This window comes from Kwoniella botswanensis, chromosome 1 (assembly GCF_036426115.1).
Source record: "Kwoniella botswanensis chromosome 1, complete sequence".
Lineage (NCBI taxonomy): Eukaryota > Fungi > Basidiomycota > Tremellomycetes > Tremellales > Cryptococcaceae > Kwoniella > Kwoniella botswanensis.
In genome coordinates, this window is record NC_088599.1 from 5,574,037 (window position 1) to 5,597,237 (window position 23,201).

Here is a 23,201-nt window from a genome sequence, read left to right on the forward strand (position 1 = left end):
TTATCTTAGATCTAAGAGAGGCCAGAAGTCCACGGGCTCCTAAGAGAATCAAAGCGTCTTTGAATGCATGACTGTTGTCACAGTACAATAGGCTTTTGTCTGTAAGAAGTATAGAAGTTGAAAGGATCGGGCGAATTTGAAACACGAATGGACCTCGCAGATCTTGCGGATAACGAAGTCATAAGTTGGCTATGAAGCAGCTTCGCCATCCTAGAATTGGTATTTGTATGACATCATTTCTACCCATATCTCAACACTGGACTCATCAGGTCCGTCTTACAGAAAAACATCTGTCAACGCAGCTCATCAGTCTTGAACAATTGACATCCGCCCTTACAGTATGTCGCACTCAAGCACGTCATGCTCAGACACTACATATCTGGAGGTCAACGATAACTCTTTGTTAGCTCAGAAGCCTAAGGATACGGTGGACATGGCCATCAAAGAGAGTTCCATAACAACCTGCAATCAAGTCACGAATACTGGATCTGCCGTGCAATGTCGCCGAGGCCTTGTGCTTCTCCTTTTTGGCAAGTGGTACAAACTTCACTCGGCTGAACAAACCAAATTCTCCGAGCGTGTCAGAATGAAGCTAGTATTTCCGGGCTGCGCTTCCGCTTTTGTGGCTCGACAAGACAACGACTCTCTGGATGGATCATTAATGCACGCAAGTAACTTTGTAGACTTCGTGGAAGAAGAGTTCAAAAAGGATGAACCGGACCTGAGGGGCTTCCACTATCAACTGGACCCATATTCTACCCCGATAGATTTTCTCGAGCGCTTCACAGCTGATCTCTGTACTCATGTGAGGCATAGGTCAGGCCTCTGGTTTGAACAGAAGTACCAAGCTTGCGAAAACAACCATGAATTTGGTAGAAGGGAGGCCACAAGTCTTGGTCAATTTCAGAGGCCATTTCCGGGGACTTATCTAGAAGGAGCGGGGTGGAGAGACACTGACCTCGACGACAACACGCCATCAACTGAAGCATTTCAGTTCGACTTGGCCGAGTGGGTTGATGGCATCTCTAAAGAGTTCGGAGGCTATACTATGGGAAAGAGGGGAGAGCTTGTATGGGACGAAACAGAACAAGCCTTCGTGTGTGAGCTGCAACCATCTGAAGGACCAAACGCTCACAGTGATTGTGGAGCTTCCACTATGTCTGTAGTCAGTTAGATAAAGGGAGTCCTGTCTATGTTAGTATCCCGTAGCTCTTGACACATGGACATCCAATAGCTACATATTTTCAGCAGATGTGCCACGCAAACCGGTCAACACGGGTGAAACGCAATCTGTAGAGTCCTTCTCTTCACAGCGTCCAAGAAGCTTTTCTTGAACTACAAAGGTAAGAAACCTGGCTTCTTAGATATCTCCCTGTTACACACGGCTTGCATTTTTTATGCCGTTCGAAGCGAGTAGAAAGGAAAGAGGAGAAGGAGATGTGACGTAGCACCATGATGCTTACAGCATAACGATTTTGAAGCGAAGTAGGAAGCAAGCTAGAGTCTCCACTCTGACCCGTATAATACTACAAAAAGCAGCAAGTTACTATTCTTTCGTTCTTGACTCTTCCTTCACATGACTATCAAACATTGGATATAAGCTTAAATCACATAATCCGTCCCAGCATGTCACGAACAACCACAACAACTGAGCCGTTTTTCGAGTCGGGGATCGAAGACTCGTCAGCGGATAAGCAAAGCTCTGTGTCAGTGGCGACTGATGGTAACGGCGCTGCGGACCCTTCCTTAGGAGACGATGGGGATGGTGCTTTGAGCATACCTGAGATCGTCGCTATCGCATACCTCACAAGTGGCGCGACATTCACAAGCTTGGGATCTTCAGGGAATACGCAACGAGTCAAACTCACTTTTCCTGGTTGTGGAACTGGTTTGCGTGCCAGGCAAACAGCTCCTCTGGAAGAGGATGGATCATACGGTCCACCCTGGCACCACGCACTCGACTTTCTGGCATCACTGGCGAAAGATCATCGAAAAGATCCTCCTCGTCTGACTGATTTCAGGGTCGATTATTGCCCAGGGCAAAGTGTTGAGAGCTTCCTCTGTCGCACCACTAGTAATTATTTCGATTACCTACATCAAGTTTCGGAAGAATGGCTTGACAGAAAATTTCACGAGCGCAAGAATAAATTTGATTTCAACAGGAAACTAGTTACCAGCCTTGAAGAATATGTGAGACCATTTCCACCGATCGAAAGGGATTCGCATGAGCCGATGAATAATATCCAAGATCGTCTTTTACAGTTCGACATTGATGGCTGGTTTAGCAGAATTTCAGAAGAGTTTGCGGGCTGTACGGTAGTGGAACCATGTGTGAGATGGGATGAGAAGGAAAAAGCAATTGTCTGCACTTTGAGTCGTACCGGAAATCAAATCTCAGAATAACCTTCTGACACAGCATCAGAGATTCCTTCAGTAGAATAGCGGAACTTTAACAGCTTTAACATTCTCATCAATGTTCGCAGCCACTACTATATAGCTATTTGACCTTTCCATCTTTGCTTGTACATCATCCCGGCAAAGCTCTAGACACTATGTATTCATGATTGTCCCATGAGGCCTCATCAGAGCATGTGTACGTGAGCAGACTCGCTTAGCCGGACTTCAGCCACGGCACCGAGGGCTAACTGCCCCAGGAAGACCAGAATCTTGCAAGGTAGTTGTACTGTAAGTTGAATTTTGCATCTACATCTGCGCCGCCTGCATAGTGATGACTCAGGAAAAGCTTTCAACAGAATGGAAGTTGCAAAAAACCTGTGTTGTGCCTCAACATACAGTATATCTTAGAGGGCCACGCCACAAAAGTACGGTGTATATGACATCAATGCTATTGTACCTCCCAGCACTGAAGATGCAATCTGTATGCACACCTTTGAGCTTGTTCCCACTCCTTTATCAGCTGCCTGCACTGTGCTACCATTGAGAGGATCCTGACATAGGTGTACATACGATGCCTCCCAATGCGACATGCAAAGAAGGTGAGGCGACTAACGGTTTCGACACTTTCCATTGATCTTCAAGTTCAGGTGCATTGAAAAGAACATGATACAAAAGGTCTTTGCAGCACAGTTTTCTGTCTTGAATGCGCTCTCAATTCTTATTCTCCGCGGCTCTCACAATAGCACGACGCTCAAGATGAATTCAGATACAGTAACTACCAAGCTCACCCTGCCTATGTCAGAATGTCACTTTGTATATCAGCCCAATACGTCACGCAAAAGGTCAAACCCAGATGCTGAGATGATCACCAAATATCGGAAAATCTCTTCGGGATCCTCTAAAGTGACCCAAGAAGATTCTATGTATCCGCCTACGAAATTGATTTATCTCTCACTCACTAGGCGTCCAAGTCTCACAGATGTCTCTGACGACGTCGATGCGAATCCTGGTGTTTACCTCTTCAAGCGTGGTGCATTCAAATTCAACATGCGGCTGATGTACAACCCGTTTGCCCCGTCGCAAGCTAGAGCAGGGTATCTGTGGAAGAAATCACAGACATTCATTGACGCTCTCAAGCAGGATAGTAATCGGCGAACTGAAGAACGAACTGCCAAACAAGTCGCAGATCCTAGAGATCTGGTGGTAAATATATTGAAAGAGAATGTGGAGCTCGATCAGAAACATTGGTATGATCCGACTCTATCATGGGTTACGAGCAAAAAGTCGGAATTAGGTTTGACAGATGAGGATTTCTTGCTCGAAACTGTATACACTCAAACCGAGTACGAGGAGCCTGAGCCAATCACTAGGATCCCAGACGAGTACAAACCGAGGAGCACACAAGAACTACTTGAAGAGCTAAAGACGTTCGCAGGGTTCACTTTGGCCGATTTTCACGTTCCGTTGACATCCTCGAAAGCACCAGTTGGCTCTATACTATGGCCAGTCAATAGACCATACAGTTTTTTTGCAACTGATTCTTATCCACAAGAAAAAGCTGAATATTGATTTTGCAAGAACAAACAATATTTTAGCTTCTTGACTGATCCATTGGAAACGTTCCAATGAATATCCACTTACGTAGCTCCGGTCTGCTCGAAAGGTATGATGAATGACTATGCAATCACGATTGCTAGGGAATATGGGGAGACGAGTTCTAGTGTGACACCTCACCATGCAGACAGCAGATTTGAGAAGATGGTAGTATCCATTACGTGATTGGCCACACAATTATATTTCTTTTATTCACAGAGACTTCAACCTATTATAACCTGAATGAGAGAGGGTATGATTATACTTGAACTTATTGAACTCCTTGATTCTATGTAGCTTCATTGTCCTTGAGTGAATCTACCAACCATGAAATTGTCCCTCAAAATCCCATCTATCTTCTGAATTTAGCGATTTGAGAACGCTTAATCATCCGTTCAAATTCCCTTACTTCTCGCTTCCTTTGTACGAGTGTGTGGAAAATATCAGCGTTGTACAACCATTCGTCTTGGGGCGCCACACCAGAGCTGAAAGTTGATTCCCAGTCGTTGAGAATACCCTATATCATGACAATTTTTAGCCAGACTTCAGGATTACGAACGGAAGAAGGGAGAGATCACTCACCTCGATAATAGGGGTGTAAGCGATTTGAATGTTGGCAATGGCAATTTCGAAACCGTATTGTTCAGCTTGGAAGGCGGTGACGCTGCGACCAGCCGAACCGTCAGCGAGGAAAACTTCAGTGATCGAGTAGAGGAGGAATTATGACAAGTAGGGTAAACTCACGCATCAGAACCACCATAACCTCTATCGAAGTCACTAGCCGTCCTCATCAACACGACTCTACTGAAATCCATCTTCTTGGCGGTATGAGATCTAACCATAGCTTCGAAAATCGCATTATCCTCCTCGGCCGTCAAGGCATATTGTCCAGTCCCGTTGGTCCATAACGAAGTGATATTTCCGAAAGCCTCATCCAACAAATTACCAGCAAAGTAGACATCAGAGGTGGATACGTCTCCTTTGAATATTTGAGGAGGTTGGTTGGCGGGTGAGTAGTCGTATTTTGATCTATACTCGGCTGCTTCTTGAGTATCGTTGAGCTTTACGTCACCCACGTATCCCATCACTTTGTCACGTAAGTTGGTGTTGAGCTCGTACACTTCGGTACCGTAGATGGTAGTTGCTGGTTCGCCCGGTTGGTTTGAGCCGAATAACCAGTAACCTGTAGACCAGTTGGAAGGAATTTGTCGAGTATCGATCTCGTATCTGCAGATGCACAAGTCAGTACGCCTCGAAGTAGATAGATGTGAGATGAATGGTGTGGATTTGATGTGTCACTGAATACGTACCCAAGAGCTACCTGTACGGCATATCTAGCGAACCCAACAGACCCAGTCGTACCCATATAAGGGTTGATACCGGCAATACCACCGATAAGGCTATATACAAGGGAGGACTTGATCAGCATGACCCTCTTCTCATCAGCAGCACCGTGGTAATGATGTAATCGATTGGCCACTATAGGGGTTCATCGTACTCACAAGTAAGTAGAAGTGAGATCGAATTCCTCCGCCAATAACATCGCTGAAGTAGAGCAAGCAGCGTTGATCTCAGATTCACCCGTTGTCATATGACAGATTGACGCATCGTCGTTACATCCTATAGAGGGGAAGAGGGGTGATAAACCTGGGAGAGTGATGTTGTTGGTCAATCCGAGCGATTCGGTCCATACGTCTTCAGGAGCGAATAACCTGGTATATAAAACAATGTGAGAGTCAGTCAGTCAAAATGCATTGTACTGTATGCAATGACGATACCGTATCTAATAGATAGATAGATGAATGGATGGATGGAAGAGAGAGAGAGACCTACGAGATAAGCATTATCTTGGGTGATAATGGGAATTGAAATTCAACCTTTCCACTAGAGGAAGAGGTGGTATTTTGTCCATCCCTAGTAAGGAGAGTAGGAGTGGAAGATACAAGTGAGGAAGTGAAGGCCAATGCCGATACGAAGATGGAAGTAGTTGAGACCATCTTGCTTTGAATAACCAGTTCTGGATATGGGATGGGAGTGAGAAGAGGAAGAGAAGAAGAGTGAAAAGGATGTACTAGGATATTATATATCCATGAAAGGATTTGACAATTTAGCCGAACATGACTCTTTTTCCATTTCCCATTTCCTTATCTTTACATCCGTATGTAAGCTGTCCACACGAGTAGACAGACGGACCCTTTAACGGGAAGAAAAGCCTTGTCTTGCATCCTCATTTCAAGGAATGTCTACTCTAGTATCCCTGTACTAAGTCTGGTTACTAATAAAGGGTTAATGAAAGAATCGATCTTTGAATCGCATGGGTCGATGGATCCATTAGTGCCTAGATAAGAATCGGCGGGGACAAATGTCCAGTTGACAAGATCGGATAGATAACCATTTTCTATTTTTAGATACAAACCACGAATTCGGAAAATCAATCTGGATTGCCAAGAACCTCTACTGGTAATGTTCTACATCTTTGAACCCACCAACAGCATATTGCATGTAATCAGAAAAACAGCCATGTATCAATCTCCTCTTTACCACTACCTTTCTTTGCGTAGAACTATATGATCTAACAAGAGCTAAATGAACTTTTACATGATATCAACTCAATTCCAACAATATAACTTTCTCTTCTATGCGAACTTATATCCCTACTCATAACCATATCACTCTCTCGAGGTCTATCTATATCCATAAGGGTTCTGCTGTCCTCCTTGACCTTGTTGTCCCATATATCCATTGCCCATCATATTAGGGTTGAATCCTGTCATATTGGGCATCATACCGAATCCAGTTTGTTGGGGCATCATGCCACCAAATCCAGTTTGTTGAGGCATCATCTGTGAGGGTGCACCATTATAACCCGTAGTAAGCGGTCGAAGGGCATCGTATTTGTCTGATCGAGGCATAATCAAACAATAATCAGTACTCGTCGTCCTCAGCTTCGTTGTATAGCCAGACCAGACAGATCACTCACTGGCATTCTGCGGTTGTTGCTCCTCTGGTTTACCGAAATCAGACTGCTTCATAGCTGCAAAGATATTCGAAGGAGCAAATTTATTCTGTTCGGTCTGTTGAGGTTGAGGGGGTGGCATATTGGCAATCGCATTGAAGGAGGATTGTGGTTGGGGTTGTTGCATCACACCTGGATATCCTGTGAAGTCTACATCAAGCACTTGTCAGTGTTTGCCACAAGGGGGTAGGGCATTTGTACTCACTCGGTTGCATAGCCATCTGTTGAGGTTGTCCACCATACCCTTGTTGGAATCCAGCTTGATATCCCGTAGGTTGAGGCATCATCTGCTGCTGCTGTTGAGGGAACCCAGTCTGTTGAGCAGTCATAGGTGATAAACCTCTTGTGGGTACGAACATTCCGGTGACTTGAGGTTGCATAGGGTTCAACAATCCTGCATTAGCAGGTATAGGTGCCAGTGGACCTCTTGGACCCGTGTTCTGAGGTGATTGCTGTTGCTGGAAACCCGCTAACTGGTTCATAGGTTGACCAGTGTTTTGCACGCCCAATCCGTAATTTTGAGCTGGGGCCGAAGGTGCACGAGGTTGACCGACCATTTGAGAAACTCGATCGAACGATCCACTTCCACCTGTATTGTTCTGAGATAGACCAGTACTAGCTGGTCGTAGAGCATTGATCTGAGCAAGTAATGAGTCGGTATTATTCGCCGGAGCAGCTGGTGCAGGAGAAGTCTGGAAGATGGGAGGCGCAGGGGGTGCCGGTGGTGGGGGCGGAGCGGGAGAAGCTGGCTTGGAGGTAGGTTTGATCGTCCAAGCGTCATCATCGAAACCGGCAATAGCAGGAGCTTTCTTCTCCTCAATGACTGGAGGGGGAGATACAGTCATTGGTGGAGGCGTGGGAGCAGCGGGTGGCGATGAGATAGTAGCCTTAGACAACTGATCAGATGCAGCAGCAATTGCAGAAGCGTCCACCGTCTCAGGTCCGGTACTTTTCTTCTCAGGTCTACCTCGTCTAGTATTATTCGATAATTTACCACCAGGTCCAGTGAAGAGGCCAGGAGGAGGTTGAGGTGCTGTACCTTTTCTACCACTATTTTCGAATTCTTGCAGTTGTTTAGCGTATTCAGCATCTTGATCGATCTGAGCTTGTTGCTCAGGTGTCTTCTTAGCAAACCGATTTTGGATTGCCTTTCTAACTCTAATCACATCACCTTCTTTCAAGCCCAATGTTCTGAGAGTACTGCTTTCCAGTTCAGGTAAAATCGATTCATCGATTCTATCCCTCTCAAAGTTTGATGCGTATCTGGTACAATCATCCATATCACAGCCTGACGATAGGAAGAACTCGAACCAGTCGAATCGGGGTTTTCTGGGTGGTGGCATAGCCATAGCTTCAGGAGGGATGGGCTCTTCAGCTGGCATAGCTCGTCTGGCGCTTTCGGTTGATCGGACTGGTGTACCGTTACGTCGACTGGATTGACCGAGGGGAACATCATCGTCATCCAAGGTAGCCGCTCGCTTCTTTGCCTCATGGCGTCGGATCAATTCAACATCTCGGCTAGACATCTTCTCCACGGGTACTTCGATGATCACACCGTTGAGTTTGTGCAAACGGATTTTGTTGCCGTTGAGACCAAGATACTCAGCTTCAACGTTGAATTGTCCAGACTTATCGCTCCATGTTCTGATTCTGTTGGGGTTGGGTTCTGATTAGGGGATTTTTATGTCAGCTTCGAGATGTCATCATAATTTGCAAAGAAATTGCCTCACTTGGTCTGTTGTTTTCAGGAGGTCTAGCGGGAGCGGCTTGACTACGAGAAGGAAGTCTACTAGCAGCAGCAGCAACATCATTGTTTGATGGTCTTTTGGTGATCTTGGGGGGTTGTAAACCACCACTTCGGGCTTTCTCTCGACTACACACAAAGTAAGTCAGTCACACGTTTACCGGAAACCCTCACAATAGTATGGACTTACGCGGCTTCAGCTTCAGCTTCTCTCCTTCTCCTATCCTCTTCCTGTCTCTTGAGGGCCTTTCTAGCAGCCTTTTCTCTTTGTTCCTCCTCGATGGCTTCGGCCAATCGTCGATCTTCTTCCTCTTGTTCTCTCCTAGCTTCAGCAGCAGCTTGAATTCTTCTTCTCTCTTCAGCAGCAGCTCGAGCTTGTCTTTGTCGCTCAGCTTCGAGTGCCGCTGCAGCTTCAGCCTCCCGTTCCCTCTCATCTTCACTATCAGGTTCGTCGGCAGCAGCTTGAGGAGCAGATCCATCGTTGAGTTGTACATATGCAGCAGGAACGACACCTTCTTTGCCTCGTGAATTCCTGACTGACCACCATTCATCATTCTCCTTATCTACTACCGTGACGATTTCCCCATCTTTGACGGTCAACTCATCATCCCCATCAGCATCGAAATCGTACTGAACAGTAGCTGTTTCACCTCCAGCAGACGAAGTTGGTGCCGCTGCTGGCGCAGGTTCAGGTGCGAATCTGACACCTCTAGGTTCGGCAGCGACCGCGGCTGAAGGAGGAACATTTCTAGTGGGTGGTGGCAGAGTTTCTTCTTCAGCTGATGAGTATCCACCCGTTCTAGCTTCGTTGATAAGCTCGAGGGCTTCTCCCGCAGCAGCTTTACTGTTTTCAAGTTTGGCTAGAATGGCTTTGGTAGTGTCTGAACTACCACAGTGGAATTGAAGAGGTTGACCGAGCGTAGCGAATGAGAGATCGAGGGTTTTGGATGAAGGTTGCGAGACGGACGTGAGATCGGTAATAGGGTATTGTTTGACGGGGGCAGACTAAAAGATAAATTAGCTGTTATTAGTCATGTGTAACGATGACAAGGGGAAGAGCCAGCTCACTTTATCAGTATCAGAGGCGAAGAACACAGCTGCATTCCCCACACCCAGAGTACCTTTCTTTTTCTTCTTTCCATCTAATTCACTGATACTCCACGTTTCCACCTTATCTTTCAATTTCAATTGTCTTTGCTTCTCAGCTAGTTCTTTCTCTCTCTCTGCTTGTCGAGCAGCTTCGACCTCCGCGGCGGTATCTGCAGCATCTGCCACTTCAACTTCGGCAGATGCGTCTAGCGGTTCACAGTAGTTTCGAGGAACGAACCCGAGCTTCTCATCTCCACCTTCTACCTTCACTAGCAACCAATCTTCTTCTACGGAATAGACGTGCAAGGCAGCTTCATCGTCCATCGATAATTCCTCGGGTGAGGTGGACTCGTATGCGAACATCGCTCGCGTGGTGTTGAGGGGAGGTATCTGTCGAGAGGATCAGCAAGGTATATCGCCTATATAGCATGTTCCGGTCGTGGTGATAAGACTGTGATCGAGCAACCTCTCGCCATGGGCTGTACTGCCATTCGAGAATATACAACTCACCTCTTCGACATAGCTGGCAGGTACCAGCCCCACACTACCCTCCGTTCCAGCTTCGTCGTCCTTGGCTTTCGCTTTCCACCAACTATAATCACCACCGATATATACGTCAGCAATATCCCGTTGTCCACTCATACTCCCCCGAGAGAGACATCACTCACTCATCATCCTCTTTCTCTATGATATAGAATATTTGATCCTCCTTGAATGATAGCTCCGTTTCGGGATCCTGAGCATCGTACTCGTATAAAGCCTTTGCTACGGCTACGTACGCCATGGTGGAATAGAAGGCTTCCCCAGGGTGTCGTTCCTAAAGTCGTAAGAAGTGCTGATCAGATACGAGTGGGGCTGGCTGTGCGATGATGCTCTCTCGCGTAGTCTAATCAAATGGATGGTTTTGTTGATATTATAGAATAGATGGCGTAGGGATGATGAGATGAATGTGGAAGAGGGTTGGGTGTCATGTTGGGTGTGAGCCGGACCGAGCATATGGCGCTTCACACTGTTACAGCAACTGCACTCACACTCTGACGTAGGACCCTGAAAACGGGTCAGGGATTGAACGCATTACAAACCCATTACCACTGCAGCGTGACCGGGATTACAAAAAAACTTGTAATTCAATTACGATCACTACCCGCGGCGTGTCATCTCATCGTCGATTTTGGATTTCACACATGAGTGAGTACTCGACACAAGTATGCAGTCTATCAACATCCTTGTCTTTCCTCATCTTGGCTCGTCTGTATTCATCTGTGTACATATAAGAACATCCTTGAAAACCACCTGACCTGGTGTCCTTCTTCTTGTCACCTCTTTCCTCTACCCAGCAAGAAGGTCATACAACATGTCACGACCCAACGCTCCTGCCTCTCGACCAGGAGCATCGAAACCTTCTAGTAATCCTGGTCCAACACCTGCCGCGAATATACCGAGACGTAATCCTGGTACTTTACCTGGTACGTATAATCTCAATCAGCTCTATCACACGAGTATACTCTTCACAACGAGGTCGGAGGGCTACAAGATCACATGCAGGTTGTCATAAGCTAACAATTTGCATTAGGTCTCGCTCGTACCGCATCGTCCTTAAGACAAGGATCACCCTTGACACCTTCATCCTCCACCCTAGCCTCCCTACCTGCACACCTTCGGAACCTCTCAGCACCCAAGATACCCTCACCTTTAGGTAGAGGTACACCCGCAAGAGGAGTCCGTCAGAGTTTACCTTCTCGTACATCGAAAACGACCGAGAGACATGTCTTATTACCTGAAGATCCGCAATTAGCCCCTTTACCTAAATCACCAATGGGAAGTCAGGTCAATCTCTTATCGTCTTCTGCTCCTCCCCGCGCAGCTCCAAGTACATCTACGAGGTTTACATCAATTGGTACGGGAGATGAACGAAGTGACGCAGAGAAGATGACAAAGAGGGAAAGAGAAGAAAATAAGTTACCTAGATTAACGGCTTATGCTACTGCTGAAGGGTACAGGTTGAAATTGCTTCAAGCTTTTTTGAAAAGAGAACATGGCGTAGGGGTAGTCAGAGTGTTTGATGACTGTGTTTATGCCGTGAGTGAGGTTCTGTCATAATCAAGCGATTTCCGCTGACATGTCTCTCACCACAGGTATACAACCTCCCTCTTCTTCCAGGATATGGCGCATCCACGAAAGTTCGTTCATCCCCTGCAGTCAAATCTCCAGGTGGCGTATCATTATTAGAGAGAATGACCATGGCTGAAGATCTGGGGTATAATGATTCTTATTTCCCGCGAGAAGATCCAAGCGAAGCTACACCCGCGGAATACATCTTATCGGCCACTCCGCCGAGTCCCAGTCCCATCGCCCATGGTGATCTACTGAATACCCTCGAACACGATGGAGGCGAACATCTCCAGAGCGAAGTGTTGGGATTGAGTAGTAGGGAACAAGAGGAAATTGCTATTGCTCAAAATACCCTCGAAGGTGAATTACGTTCGGAAGGATTAGATCTGTCATCTGAGGAAATACCTATACCGACCAGTGAAGACGAACAGAGGAATTTGGGTACACATGAAGATAATAAACATCCAGGACATCTCGAACATATCCCTTCGCAAGCATTAGAACCCTCAGATTTACCTTCTCCAAGTGAACACCCTTCACCTACAGCAGAATCTTCTTATTCGCACCACAATCAGCAACAGCATGAAGAACATCGAGTCGTCTCGCCCGAATCGGAGTTCTCACCTCAGCCCCAACCTGTAAAACGACCCAGAAGGAAATCGCACACTACGCAGAATGTGGCTGAAGCTGTCTTCTTCTCGTACGGCGTATCGGTCTTTTTCGGATTCTCGGAATTAGAGGAAAGGGAGATAATGGAAGATTGCGAGACAGCTAGTACGTGGATTAGAGGGCTGGGCGAAGATGATTGGGAGATTGAGGAGTTCCATTACGTTGTGAGTGGTAGATGCCGAATAAGATGGAATGACCAAGCGATAATTGGGCTGATTGTATATACGATTGGTTTACAATAGTACGACTCGGATGCTGAACAACCTAGGATATATAATGATATGTTCAGTGAGTATCACATCATCTGGTTAGATTCGCTGCCGTCAGACATCAATTCTGCTTGAATATCGTCAGTCAACTTTGTATGCTGACAAAACGAACACAGCTTTCAAATCCCATTCACATCTTTTCAAGCTGTCCCTCGCCCATGCTATCGCCCAATCCAACAAATTATCGATATACGAATCGGTCATGCAGGAGACTCTATCTCTCACTGCGTCTTTCCCAAAAGAATTGTCCACAACTGGTCATCTCCAGCTGACAAGGAGGGAGGCGTTGAAGATGACTGGAAGGTTGTTCAAGTTGAGGATGGACGTGAATCTGATAGGAGGGATATTAGGTGAGTTTGTCTATCTCCATGTAGCGAACGGGTCACCACGGATTGGGGCACAATAGAACGCTTCGAACAAGGGAGGGTAGTGATTTTGGGCTATCATTCTCATTTGCAAATGAGAAGTCCGCATCGATCTCTTTTAGGAAACCTGTAGACTTAGGGAGCAAATACAGGAGGAATAGAAGGATTCCAGCTAACATCTTGTATGTTTTCTCAGATACGCCCGAACTATTCTGGTCCGAAGCTTCTTTGTTCCCTCTATACGAGGCTATCCACGAGTACCTTGAGATCGGGCCGAGGATACAGGTGTTGAACGATAGACTGGCTGTCGCTGGTGACCTGGTGAGTCCGCACATAAGCATTTCTGAACGCAGTACATCCGAGGGGAGGTATAATTGTGCTGACTCATATTATTCGTCGTGATAGCTCGAAATCATTCATGAATATATAGAAGAAAGAGCCACGCACAGGATCACATGGGTGATCATCTGGTTGATCGTCGTAGCTTGTTTCGTAGAAGCTGTGAGTGTGGCTCTTCCCTTTCGGAAAGTCAGCGACCTGACGCTCATAATTGTGATTGTTCTTTACCATCTTCGACAGGGCGAGGTGATTGCTCGACTGGTCTTCCATGCCATACCGAGAGAAACGGGTGAATTCTTGTTGTACAAAGCACCCAAGATGATCATGGCTGGTGCTAGTGCAAGTGGACAAACACCGATATGATGTCTTGATAAGTCCAGGCAAAGAGTCAGAGATCGGTAATCCTGTTTGAAGGTATAGATTTGGGTGATATTCTTGTTTGCTAGGTTGTATTTTTATTGTATATCCAACTGATCATATAGTATAATCTCAATCATCATATCATACCATATAATGAACGAATCATTGACATTGAATCAACTGTACATCTTGACGATATCCTACATGAACAGATATGTTCTCAGCGTTATGCGGCCCTCCGTGTTACCGGCATCACGAATGTTCACAAGTGATCTTTGTGACGCTGAATTGGTAGTATGGTCTTGTACCATCATTGTACATGAATAGATTATATACATGCAACGGAAACATGGACAATTATTGATATTCAACGAACATGCTGATATTATAAAGTGTATGTATTATAAGTTAATTATATATTGGATATATATCCGATTTCCTATTCCCCTTCTACTCCTCGTCTTTTACCCTCTAACCCCTTGTCTTCTACCCTCTACTTCTACCCGCCCATCAGACATGATCTGTTTATCCTTCCCATTCCGAGTCACTCTCCATTTCCCTTCTCTTATTTAATCAGCGTATAAGGTTGATTTGTGGACACCATATCTACCTCTTGCAACGAATGCTAGGACGATGATGAAGATGAGGGTAAGGAGGAGGATGATTCTGCAAGGTGAAGAGAGGTGTTAGCGTTGATTGAATCAAGCATCATAGATCAAATGCGGCTATCGGTTGTAAGATACATGACAAGTTTTCACAATGAATGGATAATCTATTCCGTTTTATTTGAATTTGCGGTTTCGTATGAACATTTCACTTACGTATCAATCCAACTTATGACCACCAAACCCTTCACAACCCCACATCTACTGAAACTATCACCTGATTTCCCACAGTCGATCTTGGCTGTCAGGCCGGTCAAGGACGCAGAACCGATGAGGTAGAGGATGAACCCGATAGCGACTGGGATGAGATGAGAGAGAATACCAAAGATGAGGTGGGTACCGAGTAATTGAAATCCGACGGTGAGGATGACTGTGGTAAAGGCGTTAGCATGAGTGGTCGTAGGACTGTAAGAATTTGGGATGGGATGGGGTGGGAGGTATAGTATATACTACTATATATAAGATAGAGGAGGTGATATACGATGTATATAATCTGTCCCACCCTGCCACCCTCCCACCCTTGAATATACACCGCCCCCATCCCACCCCTAGCTACCAAAATAGGACTTACTACCAAAGAACGTCGTCCAGACACTAGCCACCAGCAATATCCTTATCCTAGCGGTATACGCCCCCGTATGCACCGGTGGATATCCCTCGTTGTTATAATGAGCTACCAAAGTAGCAGATATGATCAAGGCTATGATCGATACCAATAGCGTCAACCCGAATAACACTGAGTGGGTGATTCGTACAGCTCGATCGGATGGCATGTTGTTGAGCTTCTTATCGATATTTGAATAACGGTTGATAGTTCGAGAATTGGTGATGATGGTCGAAGGGGAAAGAGATGATCAAGAGAAACCAATGAAGACTATATATATACATTTCTTTGAGACCCTCTTGCCATCTCATAGTGTCTCACATCTAATGTTCGTCCATGGTGATTTTCCTTGTCGTCATCCACTGGCACTAAGCTGATCAGTCAAGTTACCCTTATCCTCCCAATCCCGTCCAATTGTCTGATTTTGTCTAATTACGGTGATCGTCATTGTTCATCTCGTGTTCCCAATCAGGTTATTTCCCGTCCTCACCCTCGACAACTTCACTTTGACTATTTCACTCGCCGAATCGGGTCACTTTTGATGGACAGTGACGTCATGCCACATGAACACCTGAAGGGGATCTAATCTTTCATCAGCCTGAAACGCGATCGCCCTAGGAGTGGATATCAGGCTGACTGAGGCCCCCCCAGTTTGATTCCGTCGTGATCTGGGTGGTTGCCGCCGATCACGGGGTGTCAAAAGGTTACGCGTGACTTTTGAGTGAGACGACACCAGAAATAGATTGGGATGAGATATTTCAGACACAGCTTTTCGTCTCTTATATCACAAACGATAATGAAGACTGTCTGCTGCCCATAGATAGATCCACGACATACGCCGACGAAGAGGATCGCAAGATTATACCATCCCTTCTCCCAGACCAGACAGGCCATTTCAGTTTCAGATCTTTTGGAATCTGTACGAGGAATAATAAACGATCACTTCCGTAGTTTAGTCTCCAGCATATCACACGAAATTCGTAACGATAGTTCATAACGACATCGATAACATTACCATTGCCAGATAGAGTTGGATGAAAAGATAGAATTACAACCATATATATATATCACACAAGCAACGGCCTTTCACCAACCGGTTCAACTAGGTTGCAATCGGTGGAAGTAGCCCGCAGTTAGATTTGTCAAGCTCAATTCCCCTCAACCTTCGGCAAAATGCCAATCTCACCCTCCACTCTCCTACACGTCTTATCCCTCGCTGCGGTATCGCTCTCTCCCGTACCTGCTCAAGCTCAATTAGCAAACACCTTTAAATATGTGGGTCTGTCGGGAGTGTCGGCGCAGCAGTTGTTCTTGGGTACTATGAACAAGGTGTATATAGTTGATAAAACGTGAGTTGAGAGTTGTGCTGCTCCACAAAACTATAATCAAGAATATATCAACCAACTTTCTGGATGAGTTGTATCAACCCAAATTGTATACTCGATATTTGTCGTGTCATCTTGTGTATTCAACATCCAACTAACTTATGTTATCTACTAGCGAAAACAACAACGCCACTGTAAATGGTCATCCAGCTTGGGCAACAGAGTACGACCTAACGACCAACACCTTTCGCACGATGGACGTATTGTCCAACTCGTTCTGCGCGGGCGGTACTGTCTTAGGAAACGGAACGTGGTTGAACGTAGGAGGTAATCAAGCGATAACGTACGGAGGAGTAGCGATGCCCACTGCTCAACAGTCTGGTCAATCACCTTATAAAGATTGGGATGGGGGCAAAGCTATTCGATTGATCGATCCATGCGATGACGAGTCTTGTGAATGGGTGGATGACCCTACGATGTACATGACTTCCAGAAGGTGGTACCCCACTTTGGAAACGCTGGAAGATGGTTCGGCAATGATCATGGGTGGATGTGAATGGGGAGGGTATGTGAATTATGCGGACAATCAGAATAATCCGACTGTCGAGGTGAGACTACCCTTTTTTGATGACTTGCACAGACGACATACCTCATGTACCCTTCAACACACATCCGCTCTGCATAAACAGACTTATGTTCCGTATCTCGCATTGACTGACCTTTTCCCCATCTATTTTAGTACTTCCCATCTAAAGGCCAGCCATTCACGCTCAATTTCCTACTCAAGACCATGCCCGTCAACCTATTCCCATTGATATGGTTACTCCCCTCTGGCAATATGCTCGTTCAAGCTGAATTTCAAGCTGAGATATTCGACTACAAGAACAACATCGAATATCCCATTAACGATATACCGGATTGTGTGAGGGTATACCCCGCTTCGGCAGGTACAGCGGTCTTCCCCATGACTCCAGAGAACAACTGGACAGCCACGATCATCTTCTGCGGAGGGACGTTCCTGGAAGCTGATCAATGGACGACCACCTGGGCTATCAATACCTACCCTGCTAATCAGAGTTGCGTCAAGATCTCACCGGATGTGGATTTGACTTGGTATCATGAGGATCCTTTAGATACGGGACGATCTATGGGTAATGTAAGTGAGGTACTAATAATGGACGCTTCCTGGCTATTTTTGAGGGACTGTCAATCTATCACTATACCGTATCGATATTTCGGATTATACAGCTGACCTGTCTACTTTGACCGCAGTTCATCAACCTCCCTGACGGTCGACTGTTCTACGTCAACGGAGCACATCTCGGAACAGCAGGCTACGGGACTGAAGACTGGACGATCGGTCAGTCATATGCGGATCAACCATTATATCAATCATGGTATTTCGACCCAAAGGCCGCGTCAGGTTCGAAATGGTCTAAAGCCGCTGTGTCACCTATACCTAGGATGTATCATAGTGTAGCGAGTTTGTTGCCGGATGGAAGTGTGATCGTATCGGGAAGTAATCCGAATGCTGATTGTGGGTCAACCCAACTGCGAGAATTTGTATTCATATGCTGATCCTTATCGACTTGCCGTTTCAGACGTCAGCAAAGAACTCAACACAACATATACCTACTTTACGCAATATCAAGTGGAGATCTTTTACCCTGACTAGTAAGTGGTCAATGAATGAAATATATCACGATTTTAAGGCTGATGGTGTGTTATAGTTGGGATAAACCTAAACCTAATCCAACTGGAATGCCAAGTCAGATAACCTGTGAGTGTCCTTCCTCAAAAATCATTTCGCGACGTGATGTATTGATGTATTGATACTTCTATTCGTTCATTCAGACGGAGGCGATCCATTCGATATCCATCTCACCTTATCTGACCTGGCGAACAACACGATGAACATCAATGCGACTCGAGCGGTCATCATCCGAACGGGCTTTTCGACACACACGATGAATATGGGTCAAAGGCATGTGGAATTAGAAACCAGCTTTACGACTCAGGATGATGGTGGGGCGGTGTTGCATGTTGCTCAGATGGAACCTAATCCTGCTATTTTGGGTGAGTGCTTCTTCGCAGATAGGGCCTGGCTTCTTTCCCTTCTCGTTTAACTCCCTGGGTCTTTCTTGGTCGCCATTTTCGTACGCTTTTTTGTTCTTCTATCATTTTGACGTTCACCCACAACTCCCTTCAATTATCGACTACATCTCTTTCTACCTTTTGTCTGTGTCTTATAATATGATATTCTTCTGCCGACTTCGTCATCTCCTTTCATCAAGCAGAAGAAAAAACACGCTAACACCCACACACTCACACCCACAGTTCCCGGTCCGGCGCTATTCTTCATAGTGGTCAACGGCGTCCCCTCCAACGCATCTTGGATAACAGTAGGAGACGGTACGATAGGCCAACAGACGATCAAGGCCAAGAGCGTCTTACCTCGATCTCAGATATCAGCTCAGTTGATGGCTCAGTATGGAGGGTCGTATAGTAGAAGTGGGAGTTACGTAGTAGCTGGACAATCAGGTTGTAGGCTTAGAAGCGTACTCGATATTGGACAAATGATAGGGTTGGCCGTCATGGGTTTGGGTCTGATAAGATTTCTGACATGATGATGAGGAGCATCAGTATCTCTCCAATGGGACATTCATTCTTTATTAGGTTTCTTTAACGTTTCATGATGATCTTCACGTATGTACGTATCCTTACATGCACACTCGAACGTTATACAGTTATAGTATCATCAGATTGCTCCTTGGCAGCTCCTCTTGGGAATGAGGACTGTGAGCAATAAAACACAGGAGTTGCATGGTTCACTGTGTTTTTACTTTGAAGCTCAGTGTGAATTGGTAATTGATATCAATCGAAGACGAAAAAATAAAGTGAGAGAAGAGAGGGAGAAAAGAAAAAAAGGAAAAGAATCGTGTAACGTAACTTGAAAATGGTTGACACTAGATACGAAGATTGAAGGTTTATCGACAATGACTCGAAAAGAAACGGGTCGATTGTAGAGATTTAGTACAAACGGAATGAACAGGGATCGAACAATCGTATTAGTCTTTCTTTAAGGTGAGTGTCGCAAGTTAATATGATAAGTGAGTATCGCATTATGAAGAATGGCTATCTTTCAGTTATGTTGAGAATTCATACGTTGTTGATGGTGAGTATGGGTACGAGTGTAGAGTAAGATATGTTAAATTTCTTCAATGAGCTTTATGAAATACTCTCAAAACACTGAAAAATGACTTACTAACGATTGATACGACTTACCTTGATTCCTACCGAAATGATCCGGGATCATAATCTGGGGTGTACGATCCATCATTTTTGCGTTTCAGCAATGGTCCTAAGGAAGCATCGAGACTGTCTCTTTTGATTGGGCAGACTGTAGAAGGGAAGTTGAAGGGCTGATCGATTAAAGCAGCCTATCTTTTCTCATTAGCTGAGTACCTTTTGAAAAAGTACCTTACCAAAGTGTTAAATCGGACATACCTGAACATACTATTACCCATACATAGATCTTGTTCAGGTGAAGCTTCCCTGTCTGTATGGTGCTCGAAGGCGATAGCATCGGTACTATTGCCGCGGGTTTGTGGAGTGATGATCATCTGACAGGATGCTGACGAATCACTGCTGGAGCCATTCCTGGAAGTTTGATCAGAAGTGTCCAAACGGGATTCTGCCGAGGATGAGGAGGAGGGTGAGTTGATCGCTAGATTACTGAATTTGGGTAATTTGATAGGTGTGCTGAATACTGGTCCTGGTCCTGGCTCTCCCGAAACGTGATAGAGTAGGTCCTGATGAGTACCAGGAGTATAGATAAGTCACTAGACGATATTCCACCCTCATATAGGAGTGTCCCCGAGTGGAGAAAGATCTCCTGAACTCACCTTGGACCTCATAGCGACCTCGGGTAAATCATCTTCGTCCTGCAGCTCAGGTATCACATACAAATTCTTCTTATCGCCTCCCTCCTCTTCTGAAGATGAAGATCTCTTCAACTCGATCTTTCGTCCGACCCTACCAGTAGTTGAGGAATTAAAAGGCTGAGGATTTGAGCTGAAAGTGGTGGTTGATGTTGGATAGGAAGAAGCCTTGGGAATATGTACCAGCATAACTGCACATTGTTCTGTGTCACTAGGTACTGATGGGATGTGGTGAATAGTAGGGAAATTCTGATGGTGGTCAGAATGATGAGCCGGATTGGTGTTTCGCTCGAACGATGTTGGATAAGTGATTCGGGGATGGTCGTTCTCCACGTTGTACGAGTATGGATAATTGATGGTGAAATCGATTTGGTGTGATACTTTTTGCTTCTTAGATGACTATCATAATGTACAAAGCTCGTGAGTAAACCGGTCGCATTGTGTGAAGATACAGGTATAAGCAGGAGGAACGGCTACCTTACCTTCATTCGAATCTTGGTCTTATCGTCTCTCCTGACGCCTTCTGCATCATCCTCCCTCTCTCTCTTCTTGCCTCGTGTCATGATACACCAGGTGGCAGTGACTCAGGTGACTGGAGTTACCAATTAATTGTATCTCTACCTGCACTACGTTGCAGTGACATACATGGTTGTTAATGGCAAGTAGCAGAGAGAGAGTAGTGAGTGAGCAGTGGATGAGTGGACATGGCAAGTGGAGGTGATCCTGTATGTCGGACTACGCCGTCACCCTGAATTAGCAGTGCACGTGTTATTGGCCGGACTAGATTCGGACCGGTAATCCACGGTTCCACCTCAAGTCCAAAGTCCAAAGTGGGGATCAAGATATCTTCTGGTTCTCTACTCGTATCCTATAATTAGATTCGCTGTTGGACTTTTTCCTTTCTGTCATTCAATAAGACTTGACGGAACGAAGTAAAACGCACCTCAACCTGTATCAAGACATAACACCATGGCACCTCACAATATTCCTATATTCGATGCTGAGGTATTGCTGAAATGTCAGAATACCCTAGGAGAAGGTGGGTAATTATCGTTATAATTGATATTTTTGTGGTAATGCAGGAGGAGCTGATAGTCCTGGCGAATTCTTTAGGCGTGGTATGGGACTCGAAAACTCAGCTCTTACATTGGGTAGATATATTCGCATCTACGCTTCATTCGTCAGTCAACCAATCATCTATGTCTATCTCCTCTTATCTCAAGGTCTCTTTTTGTCTTCGATGGGGAAGATGAGATCAGAAGGCCAGTGAGCCTTGTCACGACATACTAAATCTCTTATACCTCTAGGTACAACCCCTCGACAGGTGCACACTCAATCGACAAGTACCCATCCAAATGTCTAACTTACATCACACCTCGTACTTCCAACAAAGGATTCCTCGGAACCTTCGAGGGGTCTTTGATGGAATTACCTGAACCTACCACCCCGACCGAGGTCACCCCCAAACCTACGATCAACCAAAAACAACCAACGAAAGTCATATCTGAACCGTTGAACGAGGGGTTAGTGAAAGACGAAACGATACGTTTCAATGATGGTGGTGTTGATCCGAAGGGAAGGGTATTTGTAGGTAGTATGGGGCAGGATGAGACTGCTGAGGTTTATCCCGGGGAACTATGGAGGTGAGTCACTTAGATGGGATATCATCTCATGTGGGTGGTATACTTGATAATATCAAAAATATGCTGATTCCTATTTCTACTCTTGTCATGTACTGAATTGATATAGATATGATCTAGATGGTACGAAGACTAAGATCCTCGAACAAGTGGGAGTATCAAACGGACTTGGTTTTTCACCCGATGGGAAATTGATGTGTGAGTATAAACTTGTCACTACATTCAGTCTCGAACATTTGTATGAAAGTCATCTTCACACCCAAGACATATTTGGTCTTATCGCAAATTCTTGTTAACCGACAGTACAAGCTAACAAGCTACTGACTATTCACTTAGACTACATCGACTCACGCAAAGATCAGATTGACGTGTTCGACTATGACCTCTCAACCGGAACCCCATCCAATCGTAGAGTATTCGCTTCCTCCCCTCCTGCGTTGGACGACGAGCACCCGACTGAAGGGGTGTACGATGGACTATGCTTAGATGGCGTAGGGAACGTGTGGGTCGCGAGATGGAGGAATGGTAGAGTGGTCGGGATCAATCCTCAGGGGGAGATCATAGCGATGATTAGGGTGGATGGAAGTAATGGTGCTACTATACCTTGTTTCGGAGGTGAGTCATGTTACTTCCATCTTGATTACAAACAATTATATACTGACATTTACTGACTATACTATACTTATTCGCGTAGGACCAAATCTCGAAACCATGTATATCACTACAGCATCATCAAGCCAGGGTGGGCCAGGCGATTCTGCCAAATACCCAAACTCAGGTGATTTGTATTCTATCGATTTCGGACCTGACTCACCGATACGAAAAGTTTTGGGTGAAGGTTGGAAAGGTGCCGAGAGGTACAGAGCGGGTATCTAAAGCGACAATCATGTCAGAGTGGAATCACAATTGGTAACCAGGTCAACAATCTGTGCAAGGTGTATTGTCTCACTGAAGGCAATGACCATGCAATGAAAGATTTGATGGGATGGCGAAGTGGAAGTATATATCTTATAGAAAGTACATGCAAAGAAGTCCAATTACAAAACTTTAAATACATTGACCCTGGATTAACC

General features: G+C 45.5%; 9 protein-coding genes across 9 annotated transcripts; 5 read left to right on the forward strand and 4 right to left on the reverse strand.

Moving 5' to 3' along the window:
* Positions 1-1,626: 1,626 nt before the first annotated feature.
* L199_002079 (uncharacterized protein) lies at positions 1,627-2,403 on the forward strand (the record flags this gene model as incomplete). The annotated part of the gene is made up of 1 exon (XM_064887829.1): positions 1,627-2,403. One exon carries the CDS (start codon positions 1,627-1,629, stop codon positions 2,401-2,403), a length of 777 nt encoding a protein of 258 aa, XP_064743901.1.
* Positions 2,404-3,153: 750 nt separating this feature from the next.
* L199_002080 (uncharacterized protein) lies at positions 3,154-3,966 on the forward strand (the record flags this gene model as incomplete). The annotated part of the gene is made up of 1 exon (XM_064887830.1): positions 3,154-3,966. One exon carries the CDS (start codon positions 3,154-3,156, stop codon positions 3,964-3,966), a length of 813 nt encoding a protein of 270 aa, XP_064743902.1.
* Positions 3,967-4,342: 376 nt separating this feature from the next.
* L199_002081 (uncharacterized protein) lies at positions 4,343-5,987 on the reverse strand (the record flags this gene model as incomplete). The annotated part of the gene is made up of 6 exons (XM_064887831.1): positions 4,343-4,507; positions 4,573-4,654; positions 4,735-5,217; positions 5,301-5,390; positions 5,493-5,702; positions 5,824-5,987. 6 exons carry the CDS (start codon positions 5,985-5,987, stop codon positions 4,343-4,345), a joined length of 1,194 nt encoding a protein of 397 aa, XP_064743903.1.
* A 687-nt stretch (positions 5,988-6,674) lies between these two features.
* Positions 6,675-10,623, reverse strand: L199_002082 (uncharacterized protein; the record flags this gene model as incomplete). The annotated part of the gene is made up of 8 exons (XM_064887832.1): positions 6,675-6,889; positions 6,971-7,156; positions 7,212-8,672; positions 8,737-8,879; positions 8,941-9,755; positions 9,819-10,229; positions 10,350-10,431; positions 10,508-10,623. 8 exons carry the CDS (start codon positions 10,621-10,623, stop codon positions 6,675-6,677), a joined length of 3,429 nt encoding a protein of 1,142 aa, XP_064743904.1.
* Positions 10,624-11,193: 570 nt separating this feature from the next.
* On the forward strand, positions 11,194-13,956 carry L199_002083 (uncharacterized protein; the record flags this gene model as incomplete). Its single annotated transcript, XM_064887833.1, has 8 exons — positions 11,194-11,305; positions 11,413-11,918; positions 11,975-12,784; positions 12,863-12,908; positions 13,006-13,239; positions 13,451-13,575; positions 13,660-13,755; positions 13,834-13,956. The coding sequence occupies 8 exons, from the start codon at positions 11,194-11,196 to the stop codon at positions 13,954-13,956; spliced, it is 2,052 nt and encodes a 683-aa protein (XP_064743905.1).
* A 566-nt stretch (positions 13,957-14,522) lies between these two features.
* L199_002084 (uncharacterized protein) lies at positions 14,523-15,391 on the reverse strand (the record flags this gene model as incomplete). The annotated part of the gene is made up of 3 exons (XM_064887834.1): positions 14,523-14,619; positions 14,775-14,988; positions 15,190-15,391. The coding sequence occupies 3 exons, from the start codon at positions 15,389-15,391 to the stop codon at positions 14,523-14,525; spliced, it is 513 nt and encodes a 170-aa protein (XP_064743906.1).
* Positions 15,392-16,395: 1,004 nt separating this feature from the next.
* L199_002085 (uncharacterized protein) lies at positions 16,396-19,174 on the forward strand (the record flags this gene model as incomplete). The annotated part of the gene is made up of 8 exons (XM_064887835.1): positions 16,396-16,571; positions 16,723-17,155; positions 17,287-17,703; positions 17,820-18,084; positions 18,149-18,221; positions 18,278-18,327; positions 18,402-18,623; positions 18,885-19,174. 8 exons carry the CDS (start codon positions 16,396-16,398, stop codon positions 19,172-19,174), a joined length of 1,926 nt encoding a protein of 641 aa, XP_064743907.1.
* A 734-nt stretch (positions 19,175-19,908) lies between these two features.
* On the reverse strand, positions 19,909-21,051 carry L199_002086 (uncharacterized protein; the record flags this gene model as incomplete). Its single annotated transcript, XM_064887836.1, has 4 exons — positions 19,909-19,969; positions 20,055-20,359; positions 20,453-20,887; positions 20,971-21,051. The coding sequence occupies 4 exons, from the start codon at positions 21,049-21,051 to the stop codon at positions 19,909-19,911; spliced, it is 882 nt and encodes a 293-aa protein (XP_064743908.1).
* A 406-nt stretch (positions 21,052-21,457) lies between these two features.
* Positions 21,458-23,004, forward strand: L199_002087 (uncharacterized protein; the record flags this gene model as incomplete). Its single annotated transcript, XM_064887837.1, has 6 exons — positions 21,458-21,527; positions 21,602-21,668; positions 21,796-22,131; positions 22,238-22,326; positions 22,465-22,743; positions 22,823-23,004. The coding sequence occupies 6 exons, from the start codon at positions 21,458-21,460 to the stop codon at positions 23,002-23,004; spliced, it is 1,023 nt and encodes a 340-aa protein (XP_064743909.1).
* Between the last annotated feature and the right edge of the window lie 197 nt (positions 23,005-23,201).